This window comes from Vipera ursinii (assembly GCF_947247035.1).
Source record: "Vipera ursinii genome assembly, chromosome: 1".
NCBI lineage: Eukaryota > Metazoa > Chordata > Lepidosauria > Squamata > Viperidae > Vipera > Vipera ursinii.
Genome location: NC_139512.1, coordinates 71,141,219 through 71,167,537, shown reverse-complemented (window position 1 = coordinate 71,167,537; position 26,319 = coordinate 71,141,219). Strand labels below are relative to the sequence as shown.

General features: G+C 37.9%; 2 protein-coding genes across 3 annotated transcripts in view; one reads left to right on the top strand and one right to left on the bottom strand.

Moving 5' to 3' along the window:
* Positions 1–19,919, top strand: part of PLEKHD1 (pleckstrin homology and coiled-coil domain containing D1) — a 346,726-nt gene extending 326,807 nt beyond the window's left edge. The window contains exon 14 of the transcript XR_014490705.1: positions 19,807–19,919. The gene's annotated coding sequence lies outside the window, so the exon portion shown is untranslated. The remainder of the gene's footprint in view (positions 1–19,806) is intronic.
* Positions 1–26,319, bottom strand: part of SLC8A3 (solute carrier family 8 member A3) — a 236,412-nt gene that overhangs the window by 28,757 nt on the left and 181,336 nt on the right. The window contains exons 3-6 of one of the 2 annotated variants that reach the window (XM_083348501.1): positions 15,305–15,411; positions 12,924–13,002; positions 12,705–12,808; positions 2,499–2,516 (exon numbers count right to left, since the gene is read on the bottom strand). In XM_083348501.1, coding sequence (XP_083204627.1) covers positions 2,499–2,516; positions 12,705–12,808; positions 12,924–13,002; positions 15,305–15,411 — 308 coding nt within the window. The remainder of the gene's footprint in view (positions 1–2,498; positions 2,517–12,704; positions 12,809–12,923; positions 13,003–15,304; positions 15,412–26,319) is intronic. The other variant, XM_083348500.1, reaches the window with a different exon arrangement.

Here is a 26,319-nt window from a genome sequence, read left to right as displayed (position 1 = left end):
TAATAAGCAGGCATATACATAGAATGAAGGCTACTGCTAAGCTTGTAAGCCGCCCTGAGTCTTCGGAGAAGGGCGGGATATAAATGGAATTAAAAAAAAAACTTTGGATGAGGTTGCACTACCCCAGACAGATTTGGTGCACAACCTGGGGGCTCCTCCTGAAGTCATGACTCCTGCTCAAAGAGCAGTTGGTAGTTGTGGTTAGGTGGGCCTTTGCGCAACTTTGTGTTGTGCGCCACTTGGCTTGGGATCTCCAAGGCAGGCATTCACCACTGGAGATGGTTGACAGAGTAAAAAGACTCCAGCCCCGGGACATCTGTCTCTTACTCTCATTTTTTGGTATGGTTTAAATTTTTAATTTGCATAATTTTAATATTTAAATTATTTTTCTATTTATCTTTTTATAATGTGTAAGCTGCTCAGAGTTGCCTTATAGGGGATATGGATGACACAAAAATGTAATGAATAAAAATAATAAATAAGAATAGCATAGAGCCATAGTTAAGGGAGATGATCAATGTTTCCTTCCTAGGAGACATGTTTCTGCCTTACCTAAAGGAGGAAGTAATAAGACTTTTCCTGAAGAAACACTCCTTGGAATATAGATTTGTATCATTAGGGCAAATATAAAATATTCCATTTCTTAGAAAGGCAATTTAGTATTGACTTCAATTCTTTTTGGTGCAGTAGAATAAGGTAATAACATACAACCTCAATTTTTTTACTTTTATGTAATAATACATACTAGCCGTTTCTATAATAACAAATCTAGCTAATCTGCAAAAAAACCCAAATCAAAGTTTCAATGCTTGTCTTTTTCTTTCCCCCTTTCCCCCACACTTTTTCCCTCTTCCCTTTCTCCTTCCCTACTTTTCCATTATTTTAATTTTTCTTTGTATTTCTGTATTTTATATTTTCATAAATTAATAAAAAAATTGAATCAAAAGGTAATTGAAAAGGTGGTGGGCCCGTAGCTTCAGACATGTTTAACTGACATAGATTTTATGGCAGATTTTGTTGTGGGGAAAATACAAGGAAGGAACATTACGTACGCTGCCTTGAGTTGTACAAATAAAGGCAGGATATGAATCAAATAAATAAATGTTCAAGGCACCTTTCCTGATTTACTGAACTACAATTTCTATATGGGGAAGATTATGAAAGGTGTACTCCAACACACTGGAGGGAAACTATATGATTGTAGAAGACCAACCATCCTCAAAGCAATCTTTTTGGACCGCTGTCTCAAAGCTAGTAATGATTATTCCTAATTGGTTTACTCCAGTTCTGTTGTGGAACCAATGGCTGAAGGGGGGGGGGCTCTACGGGAATAAAGAGAAATTCCAGTTTAGTCTGTTCAGAGGAGGAAATGTCTGAAATCAAACCCTTAGGTTTTTATATGGCATTTCCCAAGGGAAGGCAGATAGGTGAAATTCTTGTAATATAGGTGATCAAGCTATCCATGAGTGGTTCTAGTTGTTTGCATTTGACAAGATCCACTTTTTACAATCTCATACAAAGAAAATAATGCACAGATATCCAGGGAGACTCGAGCAAATGATAAAAGTATCATTGCATTTCACGTCCTGCCCCTTTTATATAAGCATTGTGACCTGTTTCCCTTGTTACCTTCTGAGAGGGAAGCTTCGTGGTATCCGAAGCAGAACATCTAGATTCAGTCACAGTTTTGTTCCATATAGTATAAAACTTGTGAACCATCGTTTCCTCTTTCTGCTATGTATTCAAAACAGTGATTAACATATATACATATATGTATATATATGTACACATATATACATATACACACACGTGTGTGTAGATATATAGGTGTAGATATATGTATGTATATAGCATGTGTATATGTGTGTTATGTATGTGTAGGGGTAGATATATATTTTCTCTTGAGAGCAGGCAATAGAATTTCATTTTTAATGTGGGCCATTGTGCTCACTAAAAAAATGACAATAAAAGTTATCTTATCTTATCCGGCACAAACAGAGTGTGGGCAGCACAATAGTGAGGTGCTGCTTATATTGTTTGGGTTTAAATATCAGTTCCTTTGAAGTGATACACCATCATTCTGTGTTCCTCTTGCTGAGTCAGAATGAGAAGGCTGAAATCACTCTCCTTGTCTGCATATCTGCGTATGTTCACATTCCTCTGTGTCAAAATGAACTTGTCACCTCAGTTTCACCCTGGCCTGTGGCAGGTTCCCTCAGGGGTGCAGAGAACAGGGATGCAACCTCAGTTCCAATGACCCTCTGTTATTTCTTTCCAGCTGAACCCATTTCCTTACATGGTAGCAAGGGGTTCAGGTTCATATCATTCTCAATGGTGGCATTGGTTCTAAATGTTGAGGTGAAATCCTTTAAGTATGAAGTCATTCCAAATGAAAGACAACATTTAGAATCTAGGCTGTAGACAAGAAAAAGACAGAGCAGAAATCCAGAGAAAAGGAAGCGGAGGGGGGGGGGAGAAAAGCGGGGGAAATGACTTACCTTGAGTCAAGAGGAGCGCTATATAAAAAATAAAAGAAAAAAGAAAAGGAAGGAAGAGACAGAGTTATTATTCTCTATATGACAGGTTTATAAGCATTTTGCGTATAACTGTTAAATAATAATAATAATAATAATACGCTTGCTTGAAGCAAATGGTGGCTTTTTGGTAGCCTCATGGTAGAAGCAGGTTTGTAAGCATGCATGAGAGCCACAAAATGGAGATGAAGGTGTGTATCAAACAGGTGCAATTTTAAGGGTTTCTGAGGTTCCCTCTTTCCCTCATGAACAAAGGTGCAGGTGGGAGGGTGGGAGGGAACAGGACTTGGAGGTGAGGACTGTAGAGGCAATCAAGGCACAAATCTGCAACACAAGACCAGAATCTGGGGCACGTCTAGTGGGTTTTTTGGAGGGTTGCCTTCAAGTCAGTGTTGGCGGCTGCCTGAATTAGTCCCTCCAGTTTTCTTGGCGGGATTTTTGGAAGTGGTTTGCCTTCTTCCTAGGACTGAAAGGAGCTACTGCCAAGGTCATGCATCTAAGTTTTGTACCAAAGATGGGACTCGAACCTCTGGGTTTCTAACCTAGTTCCTTAACCAGTACTGGGCCTTAGCTACTGGCCTAGGGAAGGCACTTCTACCATTTAAAACTCTTTCAATTGGCCACACATAGGCAAGTAACTTTGGTTTCAGTAAAAATTAATATGGAAGTCAGACAGATGCAATGATTCATACTTAGAAATTAAATCTGTATTACCCTAATAATTGTCACTCAATGGGGAGTGAAATGTCACCTTACCTACCTTGTATACTTGGTTTACCACCACTTTATGGGGCTATGACAACTAGCTTCCACTAACGCCTAGATAGCAACAAGGGGATAAAAAAAAATCTCTAATTGATTGCTGCCATCTTGTGTTCATCCAGATTTTTTCAGTCCGGTTTTGGCAGAAGTACTCATTTAGCAATAGTGTGAAGAAGTGGAAGAAGTAAGCTTGTTTGTTTTCTTGCAGATGCTTCATTATTCAGTAGTAACATATTCAGTGTGAGAAGAGTGTGAGGTTTGCTCTCTATTTATATACAGTAACTTGTCCAGTCAGTGTTGGTGAGGGTTGGATTTCTCCTTGGTAGTTTCTTGATTAGGCTGTTGTTTACTGCTTGATTGGTGTTGATTCTGGTATCGATCCCTGCTTATCTGGGTGTTGATTGCTGGCAAGAAGGTGTTCTGATGTTTTTGTTTCCTTTTTAGTTTTTTTTATTGTTTCTTTTGAAAGTTGTCTAAATCTGGTTTATCTGTACAATCCTGTTCATGGTTGATCTGTCTGAGTATCAAGCTTTTAGCAATTCCCTAATGTTTTTGGATTTAGCTTGGTCTAGTATGCTCACAGTTTCCCAGCTAAAACTATGGTTACGTCTGTCCAAATTAAGGCATTTTCATTGTGTCTTCTGATTGCTAACTTGGTGTTCATAGATGTATTCTGCTAGTCTTCTGCTTGTCTGTATAGAACAGGGGTCTTCAAACTTGGCCCTTTTATGAGTTGTGGACTTCAACTTCAACTGGGAGTTGAAGTCCACAAGTCATAAAAGGGCCAACTTTGAAGACCCCTGGTATAGAATAACTGTTATAGACCTCACACTGTATAGTAGATGAACTCTGTTTTTTATTCTTGGGCTACTGGGGTTTTTTTGGTTTACATAAGATATTTTGGAGGGCTTTAGTTAATGTACTACAGTGATGCCATGTGGTTGCAATAGTCTGTTGGTTGTTTCTGAGATGTTTTTGAAGTTTGGGGAGTGCTATCCTTTTCGTAGCTTATGTTGGTTCTGCTGTAATAGGTTGATGATCAGGCAGTTTTTGATAAACCTAAGTGGATATTCATTTTGCTAGAAGATGTATAGGTGATGTTTCCTTTTTTGGTGTTCTGGGTAGTTGCAGTTCATTTGTGCTCCTCTGAATAATGTTCTTACACAGCCCCTCTTGTTGGTATTTGGTAGTGGAACACTTGGTTAGTGCGGGTGGTTTTCCAACAGACTTGTGTTTCTAATTTGCTACCATTTCTTCTGCTGATGAGGATATCCATGAAGGGAAGTATGTTGTTGTTTTCTTCTTCCCTTGTGAGTTTTATTCCTTTGAAGATGTTATTTCATGTTTGTTCTCTAATTGTTCCTTTTTTATTATGACAAAGGTGACATCTACATAACAGATCCATACTTTTGGTTATATTCACGGGAGTGTTATACTTTCTAAACACTGCATTACAGTCTCTATGATTCCTAGGAACAGAGATCCCATGGGTGTTCCTTGGATTTATTGATATATCTGTCCATCAAATTGAATGTAGGTAGTAAGGCAAAGATTGATGGGCTCCCATGATAGATTATTCTGGGTATTTTGAACTACAATGCATTCAGAAAGTATTCAGACCCCTCCACCTTCACTTTTGTCAATTTTGTTATACTGCAGCCTGATTCATTGTTTTCTCTCATTAATCTACACTCAGTACCCCATAGTGACAAAGTGAAAACAAAATTTTAGAAATGTCTACAAATTTATTAAAAGGAAAAAACTGAAATATCACATTGGCATAAGTATTCAGACCCTTTGCAACAAAACTTGAAATTTAGCTCCAGTGCCTTCCATTTCTCTTGATCATTGCTGACACATTTCTACACCTTGTGGCTGACTTGTGGTAAATTAAATTGATTGGACTTGATTTGGAAAGGCCTCTATAGAAGGCCTCACAGCGGAAAATGCATACTATAACAGAGCAAAAGCCATGAGATCAAAGGAACTGCCTGCAGAGCTCAGAGATAGGATTATTGCAAGGCACGTATCTGAAGAATGCTATAATAAAATTTCTGCTGCACTGAAGGTTCCTAAAAGTATAGTGGCCTCTATAATTCTCAAATGGAAGACATTTGGCACAACCAGGATTCTTCCAAGAGCTGGTTGCCTGGTCAAACTGAACAATCAGGGGAGAAGGGCCTCTTTAACAGAGGTGACCAAGAACCTGATGGTCACTCCGACTGACCTAAAGGTGCTTTTTTCATGAGGCAACTGGACTTTCTTGTTTTTCATGAAGACATTTCACTTCTCATCCAAGAAGCTTCTTCAGCTCTGACTGGAAGCTTCTTGGATGAGAAGTGAAAAAACAAGAAAGTCCAGTTGCCTCATCAAAAAAACACCTTTGGGATAACCATGATCTGGATAACTGAGAATCTCCACAGACATTCACTCTGACTGAGCTCCAGAAATCCTGTGTGGAGATGGGACAGAGTTCCAACCATCACTGCAGCCCTCCACTGATCTGAGCTGTATGGCAGATTGGCTAGATGGAAGCCTCTCCTTACTGCAAAACACATGAAAGTCCTCTTGGAGTTTGCAAAAAAGCACCTGAAGGACTCTTGACTGTGGGGAACAAGATTCTCTGGTCTGATGAAACCAAGATTGAACTGTTTGGCCCCAAATCTAAACATTATGTCTGGAGGAAACCAGGCACCACTCATCACCTGCCCAATATAATCCCAACAGTGAAGCATGGTGGTGGCAGCAACATGCTCTGGGGGTGTTTTTCAGCAGCAGCGACTGGGAGACTGATCGGGGTTGAGAGAAAGCTGAATGGAGCAAAATAAAGGGATATCCTCAATGAAAACCTGTTCCACAGTGCTCAAGACCTCAGACTGGGCTGAAGGTTCACTTTCCAACATGACAACAATCCTAAGCACACAGCCGAGACAACACAGGAGTGGCTTAGGGACAATTCTGTGAATGTCCTAGAGTGGCCCAGCCAGAGCCCTGACTTGAACCCTATTGAACATCCCTGGAGAGACCTGAAAATGGCTGTCCACTGAGTTGACATCCAACCTGACTGAGCTTGAGAGGAACAGCAAGGAAGAATGGCAGAAAATCCCCCAATCCAGGTGTGCAAAGCTTGTCATGTCATGCCCAAAAGACTGGAGGCTGTAACTGCCGCTAAAGTGCTTCAGCAAAGTACTGCGTGAAGGGTCTGAATACTTATGCCAATGTGATATTTCCATTTTTCCTTTTTAATAAATTTACAGACATTTGTAAAATTCTGTTTTCACTTTGTCATTATGGGGTAGATTAATGAAAAAAAATAATTTTCAACAACTGTAGTATCTGGCTGCAGCATAACAAAATTGACAAAAGTGAAGAGGGATCTGAATACTTTCTGAGTGCAATGTGAGTGTCTTTAGTTTGGTTGGATGTATTGTGTAGTACGGCTACCATGGATTCTTTTGCTAGTTCATGGTTTATGCATGTAAAGCAGGGGTGTCAAACTCAATTTCATTGAGGGCCGCATCAGCATTGCAATTGCCCTCAAGGGGCCAGGTGGGGTATGGCCTGGGTGGGCATGGCCTACTGGGTGGGCATGGCTAGAGTGCATATGGCCTACTGGGTGGGCATGGCCAGCTCTACATCGTTCGCATCAAGGGTGCCTATGGGAGCCTGGGCAGGAGTGGGACAGAGCTGAGGGTCTCTGGCAGAAGGAGGGTCTCTGGGCCAGGGCCAAGGCAGTGGGGGCCGTTCCCTGTTTCCAGGATGGCTTCGTGGGCCACATGAAACCACTTCGCTGGCCAGATCTGGCCCCTGGGCCTTGTGTTTGACATGTCTGATGTAAAGAGTGCTGTGATATTGAATGAAATCATAATCTTATCTTGTATTACTAGGATTTTTATTTTTATTTTCTGGAGGCACTGTGTTGGACAGTTGATAGAGTATGTGCTCCCCTCTATGAGATGTCCAAGCTTTTTTGTAAGTTCTTTAGCTATACGTTGGGATCCCTGGTTGATACAACAGGGATTAACACCAGGAGCAACAGCACACAAACTATCAAGCAGTAAACCACAGCCTAATCAAGGAATTACCAAGGAAAAAACAACATTCCCACCAACAATGGCAGGCAAGCTTTCTGTATATAAACATTCCCATTTCCTTGTAGCACTGAAGTTGTTGCCTAGCTGGGTAATGAAATATTTTCAAGAAAACAACCAAGCTCAGAGAGAATCAAGAACTCCACAATTCAACCCTGCACTAAAGATATTGTCTTCTATTGATAGATGTGAAGTTTCACTTATAACAGTTTCCAGTCATGAGTACATTTTATAACAGGGCCCTAAATGTAAAGATAATTGATACTTTCCCCATAACCTATCGTCTAGACTTTTTAAAACTTCCACTGTGTAAGCTATAGATCATCACACAACTTTGAAGCAAAGGGAATTTAAACAAAACCGTGCTTCTGCTGGCCTTTTGAGATTAAAAAAAAACAAGATGGAAGGCTGCAGAGAATAGTATTGCTTTTAAGTCTAAACTCTGAATTTTCAGTTTATGGCTTTGGTTTATTAAGGCTGATTACAGTAATTAATTCATTCTATATCAGCCAAAGAGCTGGGATATTAGTAACAAGAAGCAAGTTGAATAAGAATCTTAAAAATCTCTTCTGCTGTTCGTTTAATTTCTATTTGCTAATTGATAGTATGCTTCTGTCAAGAATATTTTCTTCACGGTATTTTTAATTTAGATTATAAATGATCTTTTAAGTGTTAGGATTTCTAATTAAATCTCATTGTATCACCTTCTATTTCATATATCTCATTATGATTCTTAGTATTTTATTTATTGTTAAGAATTACTTTCTTATGTTTGTATAATTATTTCTAAAGACAACTATCTTAACTTCTAAATTTACTCTGATTTGAACTCCTTTTTATATTTGCTTATGCTTTAGCAAGAAGAATGAAATATTAGTTTCATTTTTAGAGGAGAATCTGGAGAAGTATCACCAATTGGAATTAAAAAAAAATCTTGTCTCAATAAAAATGAACCACCAGTGCGAAATAGGACCTGAACTTTGTCCCTTTAGTTTTACAGATTTGTCTCGTAATTTATAATCTAACTGCAAGGACAAGAGAAAACCTAACGTATACCATAACGTTTCACTTAATACTATGTCAGTGAAATCCATACAAGCTGCATGACTTAACTGGCCCAGCCATTTGCAACTGAAGAACCTGACTGATGCTTTCGGGTTAACAGAAGTTTATGAGTTGAGATGGGAAGCTCTGGAGAATAGCATTGAAAGGAACGGCTTCTAAAAACAAGCCTGAATCTCACCGTAGCTGTTGACCTTGAATAAATGACACCTTCTAACAATGCTACATGAGTTTTCCACAGAAATATCCATTATAGAAAGGGCCCAGTATTTAAAACCTAACAAGTATACTGAGTGAACAGAATTCGGAACTGTTAATGATAGCCTTTTAAATGCTTTCACTTTTGTAGGGCCATTTAATACTTGCTTAAGGCAGCAGCCAAGAGGCTATTTGAATAGTAACTGTGTTGTGATGGTACCTTTAACATGGCAGGAGGAAATTCAGGGCTATTTTCAAATATAAAGGGAGGTCATGTTTTAGTAGTATAAATTAGAGGCAGTCCGTCTAATATGCTCCAGAGTTTTTGGACTTCAAGTCCTGTTAGCCTGAACCAGCATAAGCAATAACAAGAAGATTGTCTAGAATAGAGGTCTCCAAACTTGGAGGCTTTAAGACTTGTGGACTTCAACTCCCAGAATTCTTCAGCATGGCTGGCTGAGGAATTCTGGGAATTGAAGTCCACAAGTCTTAAAGCGGCCACGTTTGAAGACCCCTGGTCTAGAACATCTAGAAGGCATTGGATTGCTGAGAAACTCTGCCTCAGCTGGCACCCTATATCCCTCAAAACAGTTTGATGAGGCATTTTTCTGCTTTTTAGCTCTGATACTGGAAAGTGGCGGTGGGGGGGGACACTCATTGGAGGAAATGACTGGACTCTGGAGGAAAGCACCAGGGGTGGGTCCTTTGTTATACATTCCTTTTATTATTTATTTTAAACCCATAGCCTGCCTCAAGCATATTTGAATAGAATGTCCTTATGGAAGGAACTATCTCTCCATCATTTACATCTTCTTGGTCTCAAAGCTGATTTTCTCCCCCTGAAGTTTGGCTTGTGCTCCTTGCTACAAGTGTGGCCACAAGACTAATAGATTTAAAACATTAACCTCTGACTGAAATCTCCGACTGCCATTTGAGCTTCAGCCTATTAAAAGAGTGCTTATCTCTCTTTCACTTCTAAGGCAGTGTAGGGATATTTGAAGAATTCTGTGAACAAAGATTCAGGAATATAGAAAGGTATTTTAGCTTGTTATTGGGAGATGGACACTGCTAACAGAAGCAGGAAAATGGCTTTATAGGCCACAGCTTCCTTTGCTATAAGAAATAGCTCAACCAGGGCAACTCAATTCTGGCTCATAATAGACCTTATGAGTCCAAGCTTGGAGTCTATTAAACAATTGGCACATTCTTCTCATCACTCATTAGTGTATCTCTGTCCCAGAGTCACGACAGTCAAGATGTGAGAAGACAAAACTGCATGAGATCCTAACAAGGCATGTAACATTAGCCTAGGGAAAGATGATCCAGCATTTCTACAGCTCATCAACTTCTTCTTGGGTTGCTTCAGTTCCCTTAGTCAGAGTGAACAGTGTGTTATTGTTCACTGTGGGTGTGAGAGGAAGAAGCTTGGCCCTCAGAATCTCTTCAATGATAATTCTGGTTGTGTACGGAGGGCACACATTTGTAAAATGCCTTGTGATATGCTTTCTCTGCCATAACCCACTTTTCTGGTGTAGTGGACATCCTCTCATTTTTGGTATTCCATGAGGCCGTTAAGACTTGGCTGCTTGAGCAAGTCTTTGAGATCTGAAAGGTTGTATAGCTTCTCCTATAGGGAAATATTTTTCACCATGGTACTTCCCAGTGCTAACAGTTTGTTGTTCTTGTACTAATTCATACTGTTGTTATTGTTGCTATTATAATGGTTTTGTATCTTTCTAATGATGAGTAGATGAGGTAAGTAAACCTGCTGGAGCCATTTATTGATTGGAATATAAGCCCAGTAAATTAAAAATTGGTTTTACTGGAAGGCCTTCAGGAATTGTGGAGCCATCAGTGCTTACATACTTGTTACTGTAATTTTAAGGTTTAAAAGTAATATAATATGTATCAATGTTATTTTAATATCAATAAACTGCTTAAAGTCCACTAGGATTGAGGTGGTTGATGAACTGCACAAGTAAGCAAACAATCAAACCACTTCTGGCCTCTGATTTCCCCGATTCCAGCGAAACACCATCTTAGTAGAATGCATAATATATAAAACACTCTTCTCCTTAGAAATAGTATCAGCATTTTCTCGTGACTTAAATTGTTTAAAACTCACATTAATATGATTTGTAGGTAGATGTACAGAGATCACATGAACATTTCCAAGTACACATGATGTGTGTGGGCTGCTGGTAATAGAGTGTTGGGATGGAAAGAGAGAGATGTGAACTCAGAAATTTGGAGTATAAAAGGATTCTTAAAAAAAGATGGAAGTTTACAAATAAGGAATCATCAGAGTACCCTGATTTGGGTTCTGAAAACCCAGCAAAGAACTTTCCAGCTAAAAAAGAAGGGATTTGGTATTTAAGTTAAATGTCTCAATGCTAAGTAACAATTAGCTGCATCGTGTCTTTGGACAATTGTTCTGTATTGCCCCTTGAATGAAGAATAGTCCGAAATAAAACATAAAAATAATAACAGAAGCAATAGCAATATGCTACTATTATGAATACTTAAGAGCTGTTATTTCTTTGTTTTTCAAGAATGTTAGCTGCATAGTTCTGAAGCATCAATATTATACCATTTCCTTAAAAAATAGAAAAACTAAATAATCTGATATTTTGCAGAATGTATACTATGAAGCATTATTTATTTCATTTAATTTCTAAGCATTGTTGTATAGGCATCTTTTTAATGACCTTTATTTGTTGTTCAAATTTTGTAAAGAAGAAAACAAAATATATGAAAATCCACTAGATCTTTGCTGATATGACCCATTAGAGAGAGGAACTGCTATGTAGAGATTCTTGAAACATCCAAGGTCAGCCACTAAATCTCTGGGATCCACAAGTGGGTTAACAAATTCAGCAAAGGCAGCTGAAGACATATTTCCCGAAGCTTGTGGACCTCCAAATATACTAGACTTCTAGAATTTGCAGCCAGCCATGGGCCTTCTGATGATTGGTTCAATACATTTGGAAGGCAGCAAGTTAAGGTAGATTCCCTCAAAGCATGCTTTGACTTCCATCTTGGAAGTTCTTTTTGCTGACATGCCTGTATGTCTGGAATGGGACAACTAACCCATAGCCAACTCGCCTGGTCAATCCACTGCAGCCAACTCACCGTGGGACAATTCAATGTGGGATAACTGAAGAAAGGGACAATAGAATTACAGCTCATTCCAGCCTTGAGGACGCCTAATTTGAGAAGGTTCAAACCTAAAGCAAAACGAGGTCTGCTGCAATTCACTTGTCCCTCTCTTGAGTTATCCTATGTTGAATTGTCCATGGTGAGTTGGCCAAAGTGAGTCGGCTAGGATGAGATGTCCAGGTGAGTTGTCCTAGACCCTCTATGTCTTTGATGACACTCTGAGAAAGTACCTCCTAACATGAGTCCTATAAAGTTGTATTATAAAGTAGTTTGGTCTATTTGAAGATTATTTTTTTTGGCAAGGAATTAATTGCAAATATTCTTGGCTGTTACTGTTGGCAGCACTTGTTTAAATCTGACTCCAATACGTACATGTCTATAGCCATATATATTTATATAAAAATAATCAGTAGCTAATATTAATTAAAAGCTGTATGAAGAGAATTAAAAAAAAATGACAGGGACCACGGAGCAAAGTTCAGAATTGGGGAGCAAGCTGAAGAGGCAACCATGCAGTTTAACACATATCTTCTGAGAAAAGGACTTTCCATCTTGGTAGAAGAAAAGGAGACAAGATTACATCAGAAATATGACCAAAAGGAAAACAGGCAGGAAAAAGGAGAGTAAATAGAAGGGATCCAAACGCATGGAAGTTCAAACAGGCTGTAAGGCACAAGCGCTGCACAAAAGGAGGATCTTAAGCTAAGCTCAAAAATGCAGAGATGGGACCGAAACAGGGTGAGAGCGAGAATATAGGAGGGAAAAGAATAAAACTTGGTCTGTGTAAAAATCAAAGAGAAAAAGGCGGAGCAAAAAAGGTTGTTTTTGCAATCTGCATAAGCTTGGTTTCTTTCTTTCTTTCTTTTTTTTTCTCCCCCCCCAAAAAAGGATCTCACACCTGATATTCCTCGTTCCATCCATTTCGGTTCACCAAGGACAATGAAGAAATTCTCCTGCCTTTCGTATTCCTCCTCATCTACTATTTTAACCCTTATGGTCTTCCTGTAGGGACAACAAGAAAAAGATGGGTGTACAGTAGGTAGCCTGGTTGGGAGCAAATTCAGAGCAGCAGCAGCAGCAGCAGTTGATACTACTACTACCACCACTACCACCACACCTTCTCACATGCAGCCTGCTTCTGCCACTGTCTTGGTGGTGTTTCACTTGCTTTTTAGGACATATCACTTGGAGCTGATCTTTAGATGAGTTAAAGAATATTAGAGGAAGGAAGGAAGGAAGGAAGGAAGGAAGGAAGGAAGGAAGGAAGGAAGGAAGGAAGGAAGGAAGGAAGGAAGGAAAGAGGAGAGGAGAGGAGGGAGGGGCAAAGAGTGAGGAAGAGGAACCTGGTCTATAGTGATGGTTAGTGGAAGGTGACCTTGGTAGCACATTTAGTCAAATGTCACATGGTAATAACAGTTTATCAACTGGCTGAACTATGGCTAATCCAGAACAGCCTACAGGTAGAGATGGGACAAGCATCTTTAGCGTATTAGGTAAAAAGCCAATTTTTCTATGTCTTGAACAGTGGGTGGAGAGTGCAATAAGACAGAATTAAAATATCCTTTTAACATACAAACACGCACATGCACAGACTCATGCACAAAACACAGGCCAGGACTTTCCCATCTAGATCTTTTTCTGTGCAAAGGCAATCTAGTTTCTTTCCCCGTACTTGATACAGTATTTTTTTTTAATACTGAGAACAGATAATTCATTTTTGCTGACTGAATTGCTCAGTGCTTATGAAATTTAATGATATAAGGTTACGGGTAGAATATAATATAACCATGTGAGTATTGTACAATGACACAAAACAGACCCTTATAAAAATGAAGTTGCAATTCTATACCCATTTAGCTAAGAGTAAATCCTATCAAACTCAATGGCATTTACTTTTAAATCAACATGCCTCAGACTTGCTCACTTTACTTTCTCCTCTTTTCTTACCTATTTTTTTAGCATATGAACATGAAGAATGACAAAGAATGAATACTAATGCTTTCCCATTTTTCCTTAGAAGTTATCTATTTATATTGATTGGATTTCTATTTGAGACCCCTAGCCCTGTTCTAACACAATCTCTGTGGTTATTTTTTCAAGGAATCCTATTTCCTTCAATTTGTAGAAAGTGCCACAAAAGAACTAGATCCTAATGTATGCCTGTATCCTCAAAATATCGAGAAGAGAAATACAACATTAAATTAGCTCTTTAAGCAAAGGAAGAATCTGTATGGGCCACAGCTCTCATATATAATATGCAATGGTGAGAAATCTTGAATGTATTTTTAGAATTAATTATGATTCTCAGTTTTCATGTATAGCCACATGTAGATTGATTGGAGCCATTTTCTGATCAAATCTCTCTACATAGACAATGAAGAAGCATTTAAAAGAAAGAGGTTTTGGCAAAAATAAATAAATACTTGTACGCATTCCACTTCTCCACATCTAGTCTTCAGCCCACAGGCTGTTGTCAGCAGCCCCCGTATCAACTGGCCTCACAGACGTCAGGCTAATATCAAAATAAATGTGTGATTCTGAAGCAGCATTCTTTGGTGGTCTGATGAAAAAATATTTTTTTTGTTCCAACACTTCATGCAAAATGTCACAGCCTAACTTAGCCTTCAAATTAATCAAACAATTTGTAAGGTTGCAAAAAGTGGGCTGAGGACAGGCCATCTAGAGACAAGTGAGCGTGTTTATACACACGAGTATAAAAGGGTGTGCAGTAGTGATTAGCCCATGTGAGAAGACCAATTTCAAATCTCTGTTCAACTATATATATGCCGCTACTGGAGGAACTGAGCCAAGTCATTATCTCTCTGCCAACTCTATCTCTAAATAAATAGCTTCTAATTAGAGGAAATATTTAGTCCCCTTCCATGGTACATTGAACCGGCATGGATTTGAATTTAAAATGCCAAATGAGTTTATAGGGCGACAAGAATGATTTGTTATAGCATGTTGGTCAACTGATTCATAAAACATCTTGTTTTGTACAGAAAAATGAATAACCATTTTCTTTTGCAAGGCAAGAAACTATTATTAGTGTGCAGATCTTGGGACAATGATAGGTATGCTAAAAGCAGAGTCCTATGTGCAGGTTGAGCTGGAAGACTTCCAATATGCATATAAGTTTGCATCATGCTGCAGTGTTGAGCTCTATAGCCTATTTTTGTACTATCGAAGATGGATTTGAAAACTCCAGTGCCCTGTTATTTCAAGAATACACATTGACATCTTTCAGTCACATCAGCACACAAACACAAACACACACACACACACACACACACAAATACTGCATTTTCAGCTAAACAAAGCACCATCTTGCTAACTTCCATCAGTACCATGTGACAAGCTGTGCAGGTACAGCAGTGTTAAGGATAGAGCAATTGGGAAATAAAAAAAGAGGCCACTGATAGCAAGAAAAGAAAGGTAGGAAATAAGAGAAAGAGGAAAGAAGAGTGTTAATGTTAGTTGGGAGAGCCAGTACTACACCTTTCTGTAAACTCATATCCATCATTCGAGGACCCATCAGCTCAATGAAGAAAGTCTTGCTTTTTTCATACTCCTCATCATCAATTACCTTGATGTGAATAGTTTTGCTGTGAATGGAAAAATAATAAATGTCATAATGGGGAGAAGGGGGTGAGCAAGCTGGGCAAAAGAGGGAGAAAAGAGAGATTTTAAATGGTCAAAGCTTACTCACCCATTATGAAAAAAACCAAAATAATTTTAATTTTTATATCCTGGCTGGCTAATCTGGAAGAACATTTGCATATACAATGGAAACAGATTGTTAAAAAATATTCCAGCAATAATATCTCAGATATCCAGTTGTATCTAGAATTCTATTGGCAGCTGTCACATTTAATTAAAAACAGAAATACATGTCTGTATTTATACAAGCTGTAGTGTATGCAATGCATAGTGTACATTTAAGGTGTTCTTAAGTAATTTGATGCAGCTTTAAGCATTTTTGCTTTATTAGAATATTAAAAACCATATTATAATCTATCTATCTATCTATCTATCTATCTATCTATCTATCTATCTATCTATCTATCTATCTATCTATCTATCTACCTACCTACCTACCTACCTACCTACCTATCTATTTATCTATCTATCATCTGTCTAATCTTAACCTAATGCTTTTTTCTTAATAACTGAAAAGTCGAGATATGTATGCTACAATGATTGTGAGAGAATACTTTCCCAACCTACCCAACAAAAATTGTTCTTAAAAGCTACCATTTGTTTTTCAAGCTCCCAGGAGTCATTCTAACATGGAAGACAAGACTAAAATATCTCCTTCCTATCTTCTACAGTCCCATTGCTGCTCAGCCTTCCTCAATTTACAGAATAAAAAGTGCACATTAGTTACATATATTTGCACATTGCACTAAGCCATAATCTGGGTTGGGTTTTACTGTGGTATATGTACTCATCCATTAAGATGTGTGACCTATGATTCATGACTAGCACTGATGTTATTACCTAGTTTGGGTAATGAAACAACTGCAAGAAAACATCCAAGCTCAGAGAGCACCAAGGACCCCTCACTGTGATTCATGGCTTCCTATTCAGTATGAAATGAGCCACTATACTCTTGGCTTGGAGAGATATCTGCCTCAGACATTCCAGCGGCATTTTATGGTCTACAAACTACATTTGTGCACAGATATGCAGTAGCAAAACCATCAATGTTTGTGGATGCTATTTTTTTATCTTATCTATATATGGTAGTTTTATACACAGAGTCCATAATGATTCCAGCTCTGTTTACAAAGTCCCATGAACTTAGCCAACAAACAAAAATAAATACATGAAAATAAATATAATAATCAATCCACCTTGGTGTCCTCAACCTTATGATCTCCTTGACAGAAATGAATTACCATTCCACAAAGTGGTTTGATATGAATTCAGCCACCAATTGCCATGACTTGTTTGACTTTCATACTTCCTGAGTATTGAGGTCAGGTTGATAGGTCTGTAGTTTCCTAGGTCTATCTTTTCCATTTTTTTTTGAAGATGGGAATTAAATCAGTTTTTTCCCAGTCCTCTGGTAGTTCCCTGGTGCTCCAGGATCTTTGAAAAATGCAGTTCAGTAGTTCTGAGATCATGTCTGCCAGTTCCTTCAGAGCCCTGGGATGTAATCCATCTGGTCCTGGTGATGTGAACTGGTGGACAGGTGCTCACATACTATTTTCTTGCCTATTTTAACTTGTATTCCTAATTTTTTTTATGGTACTGGTTTTGATAGGTCGGACTGTTTTTTTCTCCTTTTGTGTAAAGATGGATGCAAAAATGAGTTAAGCAGTTCTGCTTTCTCGCTGTTGCTTGCCACCTTCTTGCTACTTTCTCCCATTAATGGACCAATCATTTCCTTCACTTTTTTCTTGTTTTTTACATGTTGAAAGAAGCCTTTTTTTGGTTATTTTTGACTTTGTCACAAACCTTAGTTTATTTTGAGCCTTAGCTTTCCTCACTTCAGCTTTGCAGGCTCAGGCTATTTGCTGATATTCTGCCTTAGTTATGTGCCCCTCTGTCTATTTTTTATACTTGTCCTTTCTGTCTTTCAATTAATCAGACAATTCTTTATGCAGTCATGCCTGTTTCTTTTGAGAGCTGTTATTTTTCTTCTTAATTGTTGTGCTACACTGGGCTTTTATAATCTCACTTTGCAAAGTTTTCCGAGCTTCTTGGGTTGTTTTCCTCTTGAGAATTGTCATCCATGGAATCCTTCCCAAGTTCTCACTAAGTTTATTGAAATTAGCTCTCTTAAAGTCCAAGACTCCAGTTTGACTTTGTTCTTCCAGTTGATGTCAGGGTAAAGTCCTCCATTATTATTGTGATGTGCTTCCTACATAACTTACTTAACTGACTAGCAAAAAGTTCATCTTTTCAATGGTTCAATGCTTATAATGACTTACTGCCTTCAAAAGCTATCAGACAATGAAAGCTAATTATGATAAAGCTGCATTTATGAATTAGAACACCAGCATACTTTCAAAGTGTCAATCTTTTTTCCAGTTATAGCTTTATTTTAGCTCCATGTTCTTTCTTTTGAAAATAGCAAAAGACTAAATAATCTAGACTTTTAGATTAATCTACTTCTTATATGTTGGAATTATACTACTAAGAATTCTTAGCCAGCATAGCTTTTTCTGTCTCAGTATATCACTGAGTTGGCTGGTTTATATAGTAATAACATGTTTTGAACTTCTCAAATAAGCACTTAAAGATTCATTCACTCATTACCTTTGATGGATGAAGGGCTGGGTTGCCATAAATAATAACAATTAAAAGGAGACTTTTTATAAATTCCCAGAGATATTATATTCTGGATAGAATTTCTATTTAATAAGCAGTCTTATCTCTGTGGCAACACAGCTAGAATTGATAACGAAGACCGTGTTGTCATACTTCAGAGGAACGCAGGGTTTTCAAATTTCAAGATCCTAAAACACCTATTTTGCCAATTCAAAAACCAAACTATCTGTATGGGAAAGTTTCTGGATTTAAGGTCAACATACAAAAAACTAAAATGTTGTCTAAAAACATGACAGTATCACAAAAGGCTGTTTGAGAAGAGCTAACGGGATTTGAAATAGTTAAAAGGGTTAAATATTTGGGGATATATTTGTCACCCTCAAATGTGAAGTTATATAAAAATAATTATGAAAAGTTATGGGGAAAAGTACAAAAAGAATTAGATAGTTGGAAAAAATTACAATTATCCTTATTGGGAAGAATTGCAGCAGTGAAAATGAATGTTTTGCTAAAAATTTTATTTTTATTTCAAATGATACCTATACTTAAAAAGGATTTAAATTTGGAGGAATGGCAAAAAGGAATTAATAAATTTGTATGGGCAGGGAAAAAGCCACGAGTTAAATTTAAGATAATACAAGATACGCGTGAAAGAGGTGGTCTTAAAATGCCTAATTTTAAATTATATTATGAAGCTGCTGCTTTGTCAGCGATAAGTGACTGGTTTAATTTAACACAAGCGAGATTATTAAATCTTGAGGGTCATGATTTGTTATTTGGATGGCATGCATATTTATTGTATGATAAGAAGGTGGATAATGTGTTTAAGATACATATTTTAAGGTATGCTCTGTTGCGAGTTTTGAAAAAGTACAGACACAAGTTAAATTATAAGATACCTATTTGGGCAATACCTAAACATGCAATAGAAAATATAAATGTTGGATTTAAACACGATGTGACTACATATAAGGAAATTTTAAGTTTTGAGAGGAATGTATGGCAATTAAAGTCATATAATATTTTAAAAGAAGAAAAGATTGTACAAACCTGGTTTCAGTATGGGCAATTACAGGCTAGGTGGAAAGAGGACCAGAAAACTGGTTTTTCAATGATTGATGAAAATTTGGTAAAGCAAATTAGAGATCAAGGTCAAGCACATATAAAAAGGATATATCTTGCATTGATAGAAATTGATTCAGAGACGGAACTTGTTAAAGATTGTATGATAAAGTGGGCTCAGAATTTTCAAGAAGTTATTACAATGGATACTTGGGAAAATATCTGGGTGAGAAATGTAAAATTTACACAGGCCCAAAACTTAAGAGAGAACTTTTATAAAATGTTTTATAGGTGGCACTTAGATCCTAAAAAATTAGCAAGTATGTATCTGAACTGCCAGCCCAAATGTTGGAGGTGTGGTTGTGAGGATGCAACGTATTTTCATATATGGTGGACTTGTAAAAGGGTTAAAGCTTTTTGGATTAAAATTTGGTGGAATATGCAAAAAATATTCAAGAAAAGGATAAAGTTTTGTCCGCAACTGTTTTTATTGGGTATTATTACTGTTGTGGACACTAAGCTGATGTTGAATTTAATTATGGCAGCGCGACTTTTAGTAGCGCAATATTGGAAGAAGGAAGAACTGCTGACTATAGAAGAATGGACTTTAAAAGTTTCCAATTTGGCGGAAATGGCAAAGATTTCAGCGTATTTGAAAGACCAGTCGCAACAGAGATATATTGTGGAGTGGAGAAGATGGATTGATTATATCCAGAATAAATATGGGACTAAAAAGTTTCACCTAGCATTTGAATAAATAGTGGATTTATATGATGTATAACTAGCTTGTAGTTATTTTATTAAGAGTTAAAGTGCAATAGAATTTAATATTTTATTGTTGTTTGCATATTTTAGATTATGTTTGTTTGTATTTTTATACCCTGTATTTAGCTCTGGGAATTTGGGGAAGGGGGGGAGGGGAGGGGAGAGTTGGGGAGAGGGCAGGGGGATGGGAGGGGTTTTGTTTTTAAAAATGTACTGTAAAACTTTTCAATAAAAAACAACAACCAAACTATCTCTTAGAAACTATAAGGAGAGAAACATAGATACAAGATGTATTTTTTCCCAATATTTTTTTTTTATCTTCCTGCAGGAATAATATTTCAGAATAACCAAAGTTTTATACTATAGCAGAAATAAATGTAGAAAAAATATATTGTGATGGGGCTGGCTAGAAAAACTCTTGGGTTTTTATCTGGATCAACCCATATCTAAAATTATAATTGCAAGTTATTTAGTTATTTTCATGTTGTCAGTATAAAAAAGGAGTTCAGTGAAGCATAATTGTAAGCAATTATCTCTCCAACTACACCTTCAACACTGTCTACACTCCTGCGAATCATCCCTTGATGAGCGTTTTTAGGATTCAAGATGTTTGTTTGGAGAGGTAAGAACAGAAAAAAATTGATACTGTGAGAAGCTTTCCACCCTAGTGGTGCTTCCTTAAGATATTTTGAATTGCTATGGCTCATTTAATTGTTGAAGATCAATAACTATATTTTAGTATTAATTTTATTTAATGGCTTCTTAGCTGTTCTAAGAGTCTGTGCTGAACTCAATAATAAAGCAGTAGGAAGTAAGAATGACTGGATACCTCTCCTATGTGGAAAACTAAAGTGCTGGACCTTTTTAGTTTTGTTATTTTTTAAAAAAAGAAAATGCATTGCATCCTACATATATATGATGACTCTCCATTTGATACAGATGGGACTATATGGGAATTGGACACATTCGTGAAGGAACAAGTTTTATTTATCTATTTATTGAAATGTTTATACTTCACGTGGATCTCAAGATGAGATACAGGTGGGACATGCTTATTGGTTTGATTTTTATTTTTTCTTTCAGAGCTCCAGGTGCTTACATTGGGGTCACCCTTCAAAAGCAGGCAGAGTCAAGGAGAAGAGCCTTTTCTGCTGTGGCCCTATCCCTATGGAACATTCTACCACTGGAGGTGAGAACTGCCCCCTCCCGTTTGGCCTTTCAGAAGGATATTAAAACCTGGCTTTGCCGGTTAGCCTGGGGGGTGCTTCGTATTTGGAGGTGGCTGATGGGGTAAGAAGACCTCATCTCTATCCCATTTGTCTCTTAGCTCTCTTGGGTTTAATACAGCTTTTAATAATATTTTAATCTGTGCAGTTGTATGTTTTAATATTTTAATTACATTTTACTTGTTTTATAACTTGTAAGCCACCCAGAATCACCTATGGGTGGCATAAAATGTAATTTAAAAAAGATAAATACACAATACAATATTAACACAAACAAAAACCTAGGCAGAGCTCCATTCACAGTAGATCTCAATTTGTCATGTAGATCAAGAGGGAAGAGATTCCATCTGTGGAACACCCCAAGTGAACAGGACTTTTCCTGTTTCTCTGCATCCTACACTGTTCTTTTCCACTCAGAAACTATTATTCAACTACGCATATTGCTGCCCTGAACTGCTTGAGTCACTGAGTTGGCAGTGGAGATTGATTAATTCTGAGGGAATCTAACTTCCCCCGTGGCGTAGCGTGGGTTGTCAGCACCCGGGGCAAGGCAAGTAATTTGCGCCCCCTAACCCGTGGATTTTAGCACTCGAGTCTCTTCCACTAGATTAGTTAAAGAAACCCTTACCCCCTAAGCACATGTATTGTTTGTTATGAAAATACTGATGTAATTAAAGTAAAATGCCGCTGCACTGTCCCTCCCCCAGATAGTCCCTCGCTCTCTTTCCGCACCGCACCGCACGCCTGGCACCCCCCCCCTCCACAGTGGGCGGCGACCCGGCAGCTCGGATCGGATTCGCACAGCCAGCACTGCAGTGAGAGAGAGTGAGTGACCCAGGCAGGGGCAGAGAGCTGCGAGTGCGGGCGCGCCCCCCCAGATGTTGCGCCCGGTGCGGCTGGCCCCCCCTGCACCCCCCACGCTACGCCACTGAACTTCCCCTCATGTGACTTAGATCTGATGTGGCTGAGAAATTCATGGCCACCATAGACCTGACCCAAGTTCCTGAGCACTGAACATAAGCTGGTGGTTATACATTTGACCTGGCTTTTGTCTTGGGGCAATTGTAATTATGATCTGAAGATGGAGGACATCACCTTCATTTCTTAATCATAGTTAGATAACTCTATTTACTTTCAGCTTGCTGGTGTTACTGCTGGAAGTTAGCTTCCAGCTGCAATTCAGTATGTTGGTTACTGCCTCTAAATCACTTTAGCTCTGGGCAAAGATCTCCGTTACATCATTTCTATCTACTCTGTGTGTTTCAACAGGATGGAAACACTTTGTGTCCCATCCATTAAATAAATGTCATCTAATGAGTCTTAGGAAGTAGAAGCACATTTGTCTATTGAAGTGCTTTCTATTTGGAATAGGAAACCTTTAGACAATCTTTAAGAACTTGTTTTCCCCCCAGAGCTCTAAGGTTTATGGTGTTATCACTCAATGGTTATTGTTTGCTGTGATATGTGTTTTCCCCTTTGCCTGGTGGCCCCCCCCCACTTTTTGTTGCCTCGCTTGTTTAAGTATCCTACTTATTTTAAATATGCACTGTCCATATAATTAGAAAAAAAAAATTAAATGACTAAAGAAAATATACTATATTGACATTTTCTGCTAACCGTTTACAGTGAGCAGAATTTATAAGACAGAGATTTAATCCAAAATGGTGGTTCCAATTTGAAATGTTTAAGAGATAGTTAAAATAACCAAGCTGTTTTAAAATATGTGATTATTTCAGCCACATTATACATCTACAGCAAACAGCTAATTAGGAAAATACTTATCTGTGCTAGCCTTTACCAACTTGCAGTACAACAATGCTTCAAACCAACAGGACAACTTAATCATTGTCCTATGTAATTGACCTTCCTAAATTATAGCTGAATAGTGTGGCTAAAGTAACTTCCTATTCCTCATAATTATCTTATAATTGCAAGCTCAGATGATGATTATGGACAGAAATGGAAGTGAAAAGGTTTACAAAGGGAGGGATCTTAGTACAAAGACTGAAAAAAAGAGAAACCCACCAAAAGTTAATGAAATTAAAAATTAGGAAAACAGAAACATGAGCTTTGCCACAAAAGTCAAAAGAAAAAGAAATGGAAAAATGCGAGTGGAGATGGGAATTATTTTAACCACTTATGATTGATGAGAATGTATTTGTCCTTAACTGGCAGTAAGGAGGAGGCAACACAAAATTAATAAACAGTGTGATTATGACTAAAGCTTTCTTGGCCAACATAATGAAGAATAGACCTATCAATGGCTATAGTACTCTTATATAAATTTTAAAAAATCACGTATAGCTCTAAAGAGCAGCTGTTGGGACACACAATAAAAGAGGTTATTCAAACACATCTGGCTGTTTGTAAAAAAATACTGCTTTCAATAAAGGCATGTAATTATCAACTGCAGTACCGGATAGTTACTGGAAACCAGATGAGAAATCAACTCCTAAGTAGGCTAAAACTACTTTAATTGAGATTGGCTATAATAACAGAATTATATGAATATGACCACTTCCCTTTCTCATATCTCAGTGAATCTGGTCAGTCTCTTCCTAAGCCACTTTTGAATATTATTTTGTTTCTCAGGGCTTTAATAAATGTTTCAGCCCCCTTTGCATATTTCTTTGAAGGTCATCTTCCTTTACTCTCTGTAGTGATTGTGTGTTTGTGATGCTGAGGGAAGGCATATGCCATGCTTTGCCTTTTAATCAAATGCTGGGTTTGCAGTCCCACCACCACCATCATCACCACCAAAGGACAAGATTCATACAAAGAAGGCGGAAACAAAAAAATAAATTTGATTCCATTTAATATAAAATGACTTTTAAAGTACAAATCATTAAGTACAATTACTCCCATGTATGTATTTTTCCCCTTTGTTTGGTAGTAAAAATTCCAAGAATGCATTTTTGCATTCCTGGTGTGGAGGGATCTTGGACTGATCTAGCAAAATAATTTCCGCAAGCGAAAAACCATAATTGGATCCAAACTTTCTTCATTATGAAGCCTACTGACAATATGGATTCAGTAGCATCAACAGTTATGACTTGAGAATTTAAATTCTTGGGTGTTTTATCTTCCAGAGTGTGTTTCATGTCTTAAAAGAATATCAAACCTTGAAAATGTTCATTTGATGACTAGATGAAAGTACATATAGCCATTTTCTTTTTTTTATCACTAGCACCTTGCAGAGCTCATCTAGCAGAATATGAAGACCCATATCCCAATATTCTGGGAAAATGTCAGATTAACATGAAAGCTATGACAAACACACTCTGGTAGAGAAGAACAGTGGGACAAGCTGAGCAATTAAGCTGTCATAAGGATATCATGACAGTCTTTTGAAGTTAATGAAACTGGAGTGGATTAAAGGAGGGATGTATTATTGTTATTATTATTAACCGTTTGCTTGACAGGTACATTTGCCCTAATAAAAACGGAGAGGTCCAAAGGGAAGCTGGACCAGTTTAGTGGCTCCTATTTGCAAGTCTTCAAATTCATCTACTTCTAAGGCTGGGCCTGTTGTGTATTTGTCATCCTCCCTGTCTCTCTCCATCTGTAGCTTTTAAATTTTCCTCAAACAGCACATATCCCACCCAAAGCTCTAACATGGCAATCAAAAGCATGGAAGGTCTCCCTAGAGGTCCGCTGGGATAGGGACTCAGAAATGATTCATCATAGCTTGATGACATTTCTTTACTCTTTCACCCCTGAGGCAGACAAAGCTTATGTGTGCAAACTGAAATAAATGTCTTGAATGGAATATTGACTCTTTCGTTTTCTGGTCCTCAGAAATCAAAGTCAAGTAATATGGGCTCCTTTTATTAGCATACAGGAGCAATAATTTCTACAAAGTGGTGAGCAAAATCAATTCAGTTTGGCCAGGTTGGAAGTGGGAAAGATACAGAAGAGGTAATAGTACTCTCTGTCCAATACATTACAGGTAGTCCTTAATTTACAATAGTTTGTTTACTGACCGTTCAAAGTCACAATGGCACTGAAAAAAGTGACTTATGATCTCCTTTCACACTTACAACTATTGCAGCATCCACATGGTCACACGATCAAAATTCAGATGCTTGGCAACTGACTCTTATTTATGACGAATGCAGTGTCCTGGAGTCATGTGATCCCCTATTGTGGCCTTCTGACAAGCAAAGTCAACGGGGAAGCCAGATTCGCTTAACAACCATGTTACTACTTTAACAACTGCAGTGATTCACTTAACTGCTGTGGCAAGAAAGGTTGTAAAATGGGGCAAAATTCACTTAAGGACTGTCTCATTTAGCAACAGAAACTTTGGGCTCAGTTGAGGTCCTAAGTCAAGGACAACCTGTAGAAGGATGCCATCCTGAGATAGCGAAGACTACTACATACACAAGGAAAACAAACAAGGTACTCAGTAAGAGAAACAAAAGTATTATTCTGTCATGCCTGGCAAGAAGAATCACTTTGATTCCCTTCCCAAACACACCTAGCTGAAACAGTAACGCCTGGAGTCTCTTTCTTGATTTTGGACATCACTGTATATATATTTCTGCAATATGTCATGAATGCTCACTGTGAGGTCTTCCTTGTACACTCAGAGAAGGAAGGAAGGAAATGCCAGGAGGAATTAGAGCCAAACCAGGTCCCAGTTCATGTTACCAAAGTTTAAATGGTATTCATCAATATAATCTAGTTGTCCTTGTTTGGACAGGAGGTCAGGATGTCTGGAGTATCCTGATGTGGCTTAGCTCACAGTAAAATGATTTCAAGAATTTGGGCATTTGATTGTAGATGAACGGTTTTTGGTGGAAAGAGCATTTATGTGGTCATTGACCAGTACAAGATGTTTACAATAAATCACATGACACACACTAATAACATTTAATAAAATGCCATGTAAATTTTAGCGTAGTTATACATTTAAAAACAAATAGTGCATTACAAAATGGAAAGCGAAGGAATTAATTCGTTCTGGAAAGCCTTCTTCTGTAAGTTCTCCTATGTGTTAACTAACCGAGATTCCTGCTCTGGAGTTGATGTGGTGTGAAAGTCTGTGTGTTGCTATAGAATAGGCTGCAGGAACTGGTTGGCATGTGAGGTCAGGAGGTAAATAGGACATTTGGTGCAATTGCTTCCAAGCATCCTCTCTCTGTTGGCAGATCCTGGGGTGTTTCCTTTAGTAAGGGA